General features: G+C 37.3%; 1 protein-coding gene across 5 annotated transcripts in view; it reads right to left on the reverse strand.

Moving 5' to 3' along the window:
* The window catches only part of FRYL (FRY like transcription coactivator), a 145,134-nt gene extending 141,635 nt beyond the window's left edge, over positions 1 to 3,499 (reverse strand). For 4 of the 5 annotated variants that reach the window (XM_074588011.1, XM_074588010.1, XM_074588009.1 and 1 more), the window contains exon 1: positions 1,312 to 1,326. Coding sequence is in view for 1 of the 5 variants with exons in the window: in XM_074588012.1 (XP_074444113.1) it covers positions 3,217 to 3,394 (178 nt within the window). In the remaining 4 variants the exon portion in view is untranslated. Of the gene's footprint in view, positions 1 to 1,311; positions 1,327 to 3,216 lie in introns of those variants that run through there. The other variant, XM_074588012.1, reaches the window with a different exon arrangement.
* Positions 3,500 to 12,948: the final 9,449 nt, after the last annotated feature.

The raw sequence follows: 12,948 nt of genomic DNA on the forward strand, positions 1-12,948 counted from the left end.
CGGCTCTATTACTCATTCCTTTACCACTATACAACACATTTCTGTCGTCTTACTTCTGCTCCGAGGAAAGCGGGTTTAATGTTTGCAAAAGGAGACCTGTTCCATACACAGAAATAACATGGACGCTGTGAGCAATGAGAATACTCACATCACTGATAAATTTAACATCTCTTGTGCAGTTATTGCAGATTTAACTTACACAGTTGGCCATCAAGACTGTTCCACAGTCGTAAGCTACCCTGCCTTACAACGCAACAGAAGCACAGACCAGTGACAGAAGGGCACATTTCCCACACCACAGCTCCAGCTGCCACTTGCCAGTTTGCCCAGAGCAGTCATGGTGTTCCCTTTTAACGCTACAAACAGCAAAAGGCAGGAGAATATGAAATACGTTATAGATGCGTCTGTCCGTGAACACACTTGGATGTGGGTTTTGGCACGTGAAAAGACTTTCTCAGGATTTTTCAAGCTCATCTTCCTGTGTTTGATATGGATTGGAGCTTTTTTGAGACATCTATTTTTAAAACTGAGAACATGTCAACTCTTAAATGCTGCAAGTTTAAAAGAACTGCCTATTCTTTTACTAACATCTATTAAGTGCTGTGATACACACAATCATATGCAAATTCTTCAGCGAGAGGTGTTTTTTTTCCTAGAGTTCTAACAATCTTACAAATCTAAAAAGACATTTATGAAAGATTTCTAAAATACTCTTGAAACTATTCTGACAGAAGCTACACATTTTAAAAGATGCATCACAGAGCATGTATTTCTAAGGCCTTGTTTTCAGCTGTAAAACAAAGTGAGTTAACATTTTGAAAGGCAACACTGATAAACATTTTAATCCTAAAAAAAAAAAAAAAAAACCCTCATCACTTGAATTCAACACAAAATATTTAGGTCAGATATATACAAACCCAACTAAGTGGTATTACCAAAATAATACTTTTATGCTTTGGATGTCAGGAATAGGATTTTTGGTTGGTTGGTTGAAGAACTTCTAAAATACTTCTATACTTTAAAATCATTGCCAGACTTGGTATTTCACCTGAATTCTCATTAACACAAAAGTGTTCCTAAACAGCAGCAATAAGGAACAAAAAGGGGAAAAAAAAAAAAAAACCACACACCACCACCCATCCACTTTCAAATTCAAACATATCTACAGGTCAAACCACCTTAGCTTTAAAACCTATCGAGTTCCTGAACAGCTTCATCACATTAAATTCAGCGGTGCATTAGAACATCTGCTGACATTAAGCACGTAAACGTTTACAAATCTTTTTTCAAATCATTCTATTGTTTTATTACCTGTTTTGTTGGCACCTGCCTTCTGCAGCATACCCAACCGGTAAACACAGTAGTTCTTTTGCTCTATTCCAGCAGAGCAGTTCATTCCATTACCAAGATACAAAAATAGAAATAAGCAGATAATTTAAAGAGGATTCAGCTACTATCTGCTATTGTAAAAGCATGATCCCAGAAGAGACTATAAGTCTGCATTTCGCAAAATGACAACATCACACTATTAAGTGATATTAGTCAGGCACTACTGATTTCCACAAAATCACTCCTAATAATCACCATTTGGCAAATATTTAATGAGCAAGAAAGGAGAATTCATCTTCAACAGTAGGACTGGTGTATTCTATGATTATTATCCTCATTTGCTCAAACTATCGACAAAACATTGAACAAAGGTACACGAAGGCATCTGTTTTGTCTACAAACTTCAGGCTATAGCATTTTCTTTTAACACGGCACAAAGACAATTCTATTTATTCTGAAATTATAACATTTGAAATGAAGTATTATTTAAAAGTGAGAGCTATAAAGAAATCATAATACAGCATAAAAGCAGAATTGATGAGATATGCCTATGGAGATATTTAAGCCACGCACATCACAGTGATACTCAACTATAAACTTCAAGGCTCTACAGCATTCAAAGTTAAATGAGGACACAAACCTGGCTAAAGGAGCCTTTCAGATACCATGAGCTTCTGATCAGAGTTTTCAAGCATATAGGCAATAACAGTCTTAACAGACCTTCTTCTGTAAGAAGTCTTCAACAGCCCATACCATTACAACATTAACCTGTTCTAATTTGTTAGACATGGGAAAAATTTCCCTGCTGTCCCTCTTTTCCCCAGCTGCTGTTACTCAACCTGACACATTAAAAAAAAAAAAAAAGTTGGTCTATATTACCATCAGAAAGGCTAAGAAAAGTCTTTCCAAGGAAACCCCTTTCTCCCACCACCATCACAAATTTAATTCCACAGTTAAGGCTGTAAATTCACCACCCAATAAGACTGATGTCACCATCTCACATCTTTGCAGTTACACACATAAGGGAAAAAACTTCAGGGCCACACTAATTCCTGAAAATAGCCACCACATAGCAAAGGGTAAAAACTGTGCATCTGACAACCATCAGGATCCAAGACCATAAAGGCTCAAGACCTTACTATTTTCGCTGAAGGCAAAAAGAAAAAAAAAAAAAGTAAACCCGGATTTTTCATTGCCACCCAGCTGAACTGCTGAAAAGGGAACATTAACTCATTCTACTTCTTTTTATTAGCACAATACACTGTAATATTTAGACACTAACAGGTAGTAAAAAAAAAATTAAAAAATCTTCATACAAGCAAGCTTACCCATATTCTTAAGTCAAAAATTCTCTCCACAATGTCCATATTCTTACTTGACTTAATTTACATTTTATGTTTATAAAAAATCTGCAGTTTTCCAAACACTAAAAAAGGAAAGTATAAGCATGTTTGAAATGAAAAGACTCTTAAAAGGAAAGCCTTTGAAATCTTAGGGGATTTGAAAAACAGGGAGAGAAAAGATGACACAAAACTTGAACCCTGCACTGCAGTCAGAGTCAGTCTAGAAAACTCTTAGTGCCTAATCATAGCTACGTTACAATTTAAAAATTTAAACAGGGATATTTATCCCAAAAAGGGGAAAAAAAAAAAAAAATCACACAGGAGCGCAAAGACAAGGAGCACATTAGAAGTCCTGTAAGACTGCTTTCAAATAGGTGATAGTGTCTCAATGATAAAATAGCTCTAAAACTAAAGACACCATTATCATAGCAACTCTGATAAAAAGGCCTTTTATAATAAAATTTGTCAATTTAGCAAAATAATCATGATCTGAAGAAAAAGCTTAGTAATCGGTTTTTACCAGGTTGATGACATGGATACATACTGTAATCAGGATGTAAAACATGTGTCTCCTCATCTTCATCTATTGTCTGTCCTAATGAGAACAGCCTGACACGTCTCATCTTCAGTAGCCTTGGGGAGCTTTCCCGGGCAGGACTCCCAACATCCACAACTACATCTCCAGAAACGACAGTGGGAACAATTTTTTTCAGGAATTCCATTTTTACATGCCCTCCGCGTTCTCAGCATTTACTAAATCCAGCAGTTTAGCTACACGTTCCGGAGCTTGGCTCCCACACCAACTTCCTTGAGCACCGAGGTAGACTTCTCCCGGTGATGTCACGTTGGACCTGGGTGGTGCCAACCCCAGCACGTCAGCTGCCAGCTGCTCCCAGGCAGATTTTAAAGACGTCTAACTGTACGGACTGATAAGAAAACCAAACAACAACAAGCCTATATATTAACCAACGCACACTAAACTCCACACTTGTAGAAGACACCGTATTTAGCACTGCAACAGTTTTAAGCGCTAATAAAATGCGTGGTGTGTTTTCAAATTTCTATCTGACAGAGTTCAATAGCTCTTAATTTTCATGAAGTGCACAGAGAGTGTTCATCTGCATTTGAAAGATAACTTATCATTCAGAAAGTCTATGCACCAGCTTTATAAACAAAGTGTCTAACAGCACCACAATTTAAACCATTTGCATTCTCACATAGTTTTAACTACTAGCTACGAAGATACTAACATTTATTAAATATTAAGTTCTGTTTTGCAAAGACTGTGATGATATATTTACCGCTTAAAATACTCAATCCACCTTCCAGAAAACGCCAAGTACAGAAATAACCTGTCTCATTTTGTCCAAGTGTCCACTTTATCCCTAGGGCTACTTCTCCATACATGCCTGCTTTAGCTGAGTTTTTTGGTTTTACCTGGGGGAAGTTTAAATGTTGTTCTATAATTAGCTTAAAGAAGCCATTATGAAAGATGCCTTGCATTTGGAGCAGCAGAAAGCTAAGGGGGGAAAAAAGAGATACTAGCACAGAAGAATGTTCTTAAATGCTTTGTACATTTGGGAATACGTATCAATGTTTGATTGAAAGTATTATTTTGTTTGCTGGACTTGGAGTGAAGATCGACAGACACACTACTAGGTAATATTCCCACCTCATTTGACACCAAAGATTGTACACATCACCCGGAGGAAATCCACTAATACTCCCTCTGAATGTCTGAGCAGCAGCCTGCGCATTTCTGCTCTTTTTATGAAAGCACCTCAGTGTCCAAGACATTTCTGAATGCATCCAACCTAAGCATGAAGTATAGTACACTACTGTACATTCCTTAAAAGAAGGTATTTAATCTAAAATTCACTATTGTGTCTACCTCTTTAAAAAAAAAAAAAAAAACACAAAAACAAACAAAAAACCACCAAGAAAATGTACCTAGAGTAACCTGTTTCAGGTCTCAGAGTTCCAGTAATGCTCACAAGGGGCTGCTCAGCCCAGCCGTGTCCTTGGATTAAGCCGTCAGTCCCTTACTGACCAACTCTACCGTCACACTTCATAAGTATTAAATCTAGGTAAGAATGCCACAACTTGAAAAATTTGGTACAAGTTCATTAAAGTTGCCACCTAAGACATTTTTCAAGTTCTATATAGACTGAAAACATGCAATATCTTTTGTAGTCAAATATGCACTGAAGTCCCCAAATATTCAAGTTGGTCTACATTTCCCTTGTAAATGAATACAAAATTCTACATAAACTTTTCCCTGTAAATGAATACAAAATTCTGACCTTATCATAAAAGACCTTATCATTATTTCCTGCGGTGAAAGATTTGGGAGATCAAGCAAAAAATTGTCCCTATAATGATTTAATGCACAGTATTTTTTCCACCAACTCAGAAAAGTTACACAGAACATATTTTCAGAAAAGCGTTTTATGTGTTTTCAGAATAAATAATAAGACACCACAAAGATTATTTGCGATTATAAAGGATCATGAGTCATTACAAACTCAAGCAATCATTTATTCATAATAGCATTATTTTCTATAGAATTTCTTTTTTTGCCCTTGAAATTTTGCCCCAAACCTACTTAGCAGTTTCTAACATTTGGGAACAACAGAGAAATTCAGACGCTTCTGTGAGACTGAGAACGCTTCCAACCATCCAACTGCCAAACTGCAGTCTCCAAAGAAGGGGATAATCAGGTATTTTGAGTTGTACCTAACTTAAACGCCCTCCGAAAGGTTCAAACTAGATACCAAAGTGCTCTTAACCACGCTACAGAGGTTTTATTATGCAAGTGGACACAGGGTGGAGACGACAGAGGAAGTGCAAGTACCTAGTTCATCACTTCAGTTAAATGCGTAAGGTGTGACTTTCTACACAACATGCAGCACGCGTGAATTGGCTGTGAATAAAAAGAAATAAGGGTTGAAACTATGGGGTTTTTTAACAAGAAAAGAGAACAGCCTTTCAAGTAACAGGATTTACAAACAAAACAGAAAGAAGTAATAAAAACCACCCACCTTACACATGATCGTATTTCAAGATTAAACTTGATAAACTAATACCGTTTATAACACAGATGTATCCAAAAAGTTTTTGATTGATTTTTCCTTCAGGATGGCTTCTGTTTGACTCTTAAGAAAAGGACATCAAGGAGTTTTCTACAGAAGACAGTTGGGGCTATATACACACTTTTATATATTTTTATTTATATATACATACATGATGGCTGGTAGTTAACTCCAGGACTTACATACTTCATGACACTCTATGAAAGCAGCATTTTATAAATAATGAAGCTGAAAGCTTCCGTTTCTGCCTATGTCGTTTCACATACACTCCTCTCTCACACTTGCTCTTACCATCTTTCTTAAACAGTACAATTATATAAAAATTATATTTTTTATATATATATAATCTGAGCAAACTTTACAGATAATCTGTCAGGGGAAAACAAACAAGAAGTCTTAAAATTGTTATACCCAAATTCATCTTTAAACAAAAGGAACCAAAACAGTCTACAAAAAGCCTTATTTGGTAAATTTTAACACTTTCTTATTCTGGAACCTCTAAATAAAAAAAAAAAAGAATGGGAGACTGGAGCTTATGTGGAATTATTATTTGTGTTACAGTAAGTCCTTCCATGTCTTTCCATGTGTATTCCACTTCTGTTACACTCAAAGGACGACTCCAGTTCTGCACTAAAGTGCCTGCTGAGGTCATTCAGGCTTCCCCTGTTGCAATTCCACAGTTAGTGATATAAACAGCAAGAAGACATTAACATTCGAGCAAACAACATTCCAGCTCCACATCCCTCACTAACAGGAATCCACACCAGCAGGACCCCACATCAAAAGGGAATACGAACAGATGATGAAACATGCAGAAGTACCACACTCAGAGAACCAGTGAGTGATCAGAGGGTAATAGCACTTCTCAGAGCACTGTCCCTTCTCCCTTTGGATTAGACCTTTCAGGACACAGAGAGCAAAGGTCTTTGGCAGGGGTGCACAGGAAGAGAAGCTACACAGGAATTCTGTTGAAACAGGTGAACCTGCTGATGCAGAAACATCCTAACAATAAGAAATGCTAAAAAACAAAACACAATCAATGAAAGAATCATAGAATGGTTTGGTTGGAAGGGACCTTAAAGATCATCTAGTTCCAACACCCCTGCCATGGCCAGGGACACCTCCCACTAGTCCAGGCTGCTCAAAGCCCCATCCAGCCTGGCCTTGGACACTTCCAGGGATGGGGCATCCACAACTTGCCTGGGCAACCTGTTCCAGTGCCTCACCACCCTCGCAATAAAGAATTTGTTCCTAAAAGAAAGATAGATCCATGCGAGAGGAAACTACTTGCAAACGCCTTGAGTTCACACATCTAGGGAATTTCTAGAATTAGCAATAGTAAAAGACAACTATGAAACAGACAACATACTGGGAAGCATAATTTTAAGAAGAGTGTCTAGATGTCCTATAGCATACCATAAACATGCATTATTTGATGGGTCTCTTCACAAACAAGCATGCATTACAAACCTTCATTTTTTTTAACACAGAATGTTTTTAAAACTATCTCACCCTACTAGGGCAAATCCACCCCAGTCCTACCTGCTTTCGGAGAGCGGACACAAGACTTCCTTTCTAGCTAACAGGTAAACTGACCAGACAGGTCCTGGGGTTTTTGAAGGCTGGGATGAAGAGTGGTGCCCTTTGGCCTTAACGAGATTACTGCGCTGATCAGGGAATAACAAGGTTCTGAAACATGCACACCACGCTGCCCACCCATGGTCCTCCTCCTTCTCTCCTCTGTAGGCTTCTGTGCTGCCACACCACCAGCTGCACCAGGCCCAGTGAGCTGGTAACACTGACCCCAAAAGCGGACTGGTTTTAACCAGGATTCATTTGTTGGTGCCGCACAGACTGCCCTGCTGTGCAGAGGAGGGGAACCGTGTGTGGCTTCATGGGCTCCTCCGACACTGACAGAAGTCAACAGTTCAGGGTAGCTTTATTGGCATGGTGGTAACGTGCTTCCCACAACTCTTAGCCATAACGATGCTGGCAAAACGGCCGAGTGGTACAACCACACCAGCAGAGAAGGCAGCCGGAGGCGTCCCTGTGCCAGCAAGGTGGAAGCGTGCACCGCAAACCTCCTGGCATTGAATACGATCTCCCCTTCGGTGACACCACTGTGGTGCGGCACATCTCCTATCAGGACACAAAACCCTTGCTTTCTCCCAGCTTTTCGGCAATATGACCACGCTGGTAGGACAAAACAACACAAAAAACCACAAAAGCAGAATCATCCCTCCTGCTGGGACACTGGTACTGGAGGCGCTGCCAAAGCGGTTCCAACAGCCAAGACCCAGTAGTATAGAAAAGGTGCAAGTTTTGCCTTCTGAAAAAGCGAGTGTTCCAGGTTATGCAAAGTGGTCTCTACATCAGTTTGCAGCTCTTCAAGAAACATTAATATTCCTTGAGCTCAAGTTTTAACGATGCATCCTTGAGCCCATACTGGACATAGCATTAGCGTGCACCAAAAAAGCATCATCACCATATTCTCCAACTTGCTAATTTAAACCTGACATCACTGTTTCAAGTGGGAGTGAATCTGCTAAGGAAACAGAGCAACTACGATAGCACTCAAGTCTTCAGGAAAAATAAACGAGTACAGGAAGTTTTTCCTTCTTGAATCTCAGAATAGAAGCCTAATTTGTAAGAATTTGTCTTATCCCAATGAAAACAATCTGCTTTCCCCCCCCAAAAAAAAGTGAAGATTAGAGCTATGTAACTGAAAGCAGAATAAAACAACAGAGTTAGTAATTGAACTTGCAGCCTAGCCTATAAGTATAAATTAGCACACCTGCATAAAACTGATGAGTGGTACCGGGTACCGGACAGTTGTGTTATACTTTTTCGCCAATTAGCAGGACACTGTCATAATTTCACACAAAAGCCTGTGGGGGTAGGGAAGACAAATTCCATTTCTTTCTCTGTATACGCTGCACTTTTTTAAATTACAAAACTTTTTGCTTTAGAACTGTAAGTTTTGGGGTTTTTTTCTTTAAATACAGAAACTGAACAGACAACATAACCTCGAAAAATGTATGCACAGGGAGAAAACAGTTTATCTGTCACATTGTGGAGTCATCTCACCCTTTGGCAGTTTGAAACTAAACCCTTGTAAGAACCTGACATATTTAAAGGAATTAACTTTGCATGTTAGAAAGTTTCAAAATTTTAAAAGATACTTAAGATGAGGCTATCCTTCATATAATCTAAAATTACAGTTTACCAGTTAATTCCCAAGCTACTTAGTATTAATGGCTTCCTTGGTCCAGTTCAATTAATGCAATTTCACAGAAAAAAACCCTAAGGACCAGTATAAGAAGGAACAAAGCAATGTAAAATTTTGCAATAAACTCTCTATACTAGCGTAAACTTGTAGCTATTATTTTGCCTTAAAAAAATACTTTAAACCTAAACCATTTAATCTTTTTATAGTTTGGCTTTATTGCTGATTTTTTAATGTAAACGTGCAAATAGTTTCAGTTCTCCCCATGCTTTTCTGAAAGAAAGTCTAGCTTTCTGTTTCCTGAGAAATGAAAGGAAAATAAGAAACAACTATCATCTTTTGGTAAAGTTTTCATTTCCTTTCAGTCACTTAAGGTATACTTGCTCTGGGAGGGGGGAGCTGGGTTTTTTGAGCGAGTTGTGGGGCATTTTCTTTGGAAGGTTGGGGATTTCTGGAGTGTTTGAGGTTTCCTTTTTAAGAGCGTGCCTTTAATTATTTAGCATTGGTAGAAATGAAATACAAGTAGAAATAAAATACCTGGCAAAATATATCAATGAGAAGCTGAACATAAAACACAACTGTTATGTTTGCTGACTGAATGCATTATCCCGTTTAATAAAAAAAGCCCCGAAGTTTTTACAGTTCATGTGTTAGGTAATAATTGTGCTTATCTTGAAGTCGCATGCAAGAATACAATGCTTTCCTGAACTCATTAGGCGTTCCCGAGAAGATCAAGGCATTGTCTATCCTGCAGCTGCTACAATCCTCAGTTGGGATAAGGATCTGGGTTTCCTGTCGCTAACCTCTTGCTTGTTCCAAGTACTGACGTATCACATAACATCTTCCAAACCTATGAGTTTCTTCCACTGGCAGATTTTCTTCAAATAAGAACATACATTTCAAAGCAAATCCCAGAGTGGTACGCACTCTGAATCATACCCAGTCCCATGCAAGTAGGAACATCGAGAGAAGACGTCATTACAGAATCCCATAACAACAGAAGTGGACAGATCTTTTCCGTTATAAAAGGATCAAAGTGAATGATGACAAGCATGATGTTGGTATCTCTATGCAATGACATTAAAAAAACCCCAACATTTGAACAATAAAGGTTCTGTGGAACAGCTGACAGTAAGCTGGTTGCCAACAATGGCAAGACTGCGATGAAATTGGATCTCTAAGGAACTGAGAGCCGAAAACCTTTACTGACAGGTTTTTAAGTGCTTAATGTAGGTTTTCCTACAGAAAAGCCAGAACATAGACAGTAAGTGATAACCAGAGACCAAGCACACACATGCCTCTCCAAAATTACTTAAAAACAAGAGCATTTCAACATATATTTCCTACACAAATATTTTGTCTATTTGGTTGATGGCAATTTTCACAGCCATCATCTCTGTTCCTGTTAGAATTTTCCCTAACACTGCACGAAAGTACATATCTGTAGAAGAATTTCCTCTCGTTTGAAGGCTCAACTTTTAATATTATGCCCAAAGCATAAAACTCAAATGGCCAGGGAAAGAATCTATGGTTTATCACTCAAAATAATCTTCATTCCAATCCCAAAAGTGCATACAGCACTAGTTTATTCCATTTCCCTTACCAAGCCTGACCTAATTTTAGTTTATCACTTAAAATTTTATACAAGTATGTTTAGAATGTGACCGACCTGTGAAAATTTTCATTATCCTTTTTTCATTGTGACTCTTCTCTGTGGCTTCTATTAATTAAAAAAAAGCAGGTTTACTGAGTCCACAGTACAAGCTTAGTTTCCAGTACCAATGAAAATCCTCTGGACATCTAGATTAAACACAGGTTCTGTCTTGGTTTACATAGCATTCATCCACTCTAATTTATTTTAGTTCTTCCCTTGCAAAATGTAGAGTTTTGAATTGTAGTCACAGAAAGTTTACCTACACTGAAAAACAGACAGTAGAAATTAACACCCAACCTCCTAAAAAAAAAAAACAAAAAACAAACAAACAAACAAAAAAAAACAAGTGGGAAAATTCACAAGTCCGTTTGCATGGACTGACATAACTCCAGTCTCTACTGGTTCAGGCATACATCTTCCATGCTCTGTTATACAGACCATACTACTAAAACTCTATACATATAAAACTAAATGATACTCTACACATACATACTAAAACACTATATATATAATATAGTGTCATAGTGAAACATATTTGTATCATAAGATTTAAGGTAGCTGAGAAGCAATGTAAATTTAAACCTCACATAATATATAGTCCTCTTATATAAAATTTCATAGCGTGATCTCTTTCTAGTAACAAAACCAGAGTGCCAGAGAAGGACATACAACGAGACATCAAGATCCATAGACTAATATTAGTCATAGAAGAAAGCAGTAGTTCATTTTCTTCAGTTACATCTTTGTTCATCAACAAGAGCAGGTAAAGGAAGGAGCTGAACATACATTATTTCTCACACAGATGCTACCTGTGGGACTTCAAAAGGTTACTCTCAGCTAGAGGATATAGGGAGTTAAAACTAAGGTATCTATTTTCTCAACAGGATACTATCAGAAGAAAGTTAGCTATCAAGTATGTTTGTTTGCCCACAGATGTGTTGGGACACTAACTTTAAAAATTCTCCCTTCTCATCTCTTTTATCTCAAAGACAGAAATAATAATCTCTAAAGCGTTACAAAGTTTTTCTAGCGGAAAAATATGCTTAGATTTTAAAATAGTAGGTTTTCCTCTAAATTCTAAATTAAAGATTTCCTTCAGTGTAAAGCAACAGCATGCCAATTCTTCTGCAAAATATAGATGTCTTTGCCCCTTCTTTTTACTTAATAACTTGAATGCATTTCCACTTAATAATCTGAACATAACCAGAAAGAATAAATGCTGCTGCAATAACTGTGATTTGTTTTAAATAGAAAACAGCCCTATCTATCAGTTCTTACAATAAATGGAGTTGTACTAGGTACTGTGGGCTGAAGTCTTCAACATTTTATGGCTTACAGAAAGATTGGCACCTGTATTAAAGGCAAACAAATTTACTTCTGCTCAGGTCAAGATACCTTTCTTGCCTATTATGGACATGTAATGATTATATTAAATTCAAGTCAGTGGAAAAGATACTTAAGGAACTTTCTTTATCAGATAGCACATGATTTGAGTACTATTTACCATAGTAATACATCAGATGAATAGTGACTATTTAAAGCCAATGTTTTATGTAGATTTTGTAACCCTAAAATAGAGTAAAGGTTTTTCCATACACAAACATAGAATGTTTATAGATATTCTTTCCACTGAACAGGCTTTTTCAATTAACATTCGATTGTCTCCTGTCTTAAGAAGAAAAAAAAAAAAAGAAGAAAAAAAAAGAATGAATTTTGGTAACAACAACCAGACAATCAGATGCAGCAGACGATGCTCCCAGCAGAGCATCATGTGGGCCTATGGGAACCCCAGTATTGTAGCTGTAGTATATAAACATTCGTAAAATGTCATTCATGTTTAACAGAAAACAGAGCTATCCTTTCAACGCTACAGATGTTCACATATAGCAGAACTAAAGTATTTTAAGTGACTATATTAATTTCTAAAAGGAATAAAGAAAAAAAGGCAGGGAATTTGCACTTTTATAATTTCTAGAAAGGAAAGAGAATAGATGTAATTTAGGTTTGTTTGGCAAGGTTTTGGTTTCAGGGCTTTGCGCAGAGGAGAGGAAATGCTAACTTTCAGTGTAAATTCTTGGATGAAATCTCATTCACTCTTCCTATTTGAAAAGCTACAACATACTTGAGATAAAACAGAAGTCCAACTAAGTTAGATACTAAATCAAGGTCCAAAAGTGTTTCTAGTAAACAAGGGGGAAAAAAAGAAAAACTTTAAAACCCAGCAATTTGGGATTATTAGCAAATAAGGAAACACAGTTGCTAAATGCGCTGATGAAATAAATAATTCTCAGTACATCAAAGTCA

This window comes from Larus michahellis, chromosome 5, assembly GCF_964199755.1.
Source record: "Larus michahellis chromosome 5, bLarMic1.1, whole genome shotgun sequence".
In the NCBI taxonomy this organism is placed as follows: Eukaryota; Metazoa; Chordata; class Aves; order Charadriiformes; family Laridae; genus Larus; species Larus michahellis.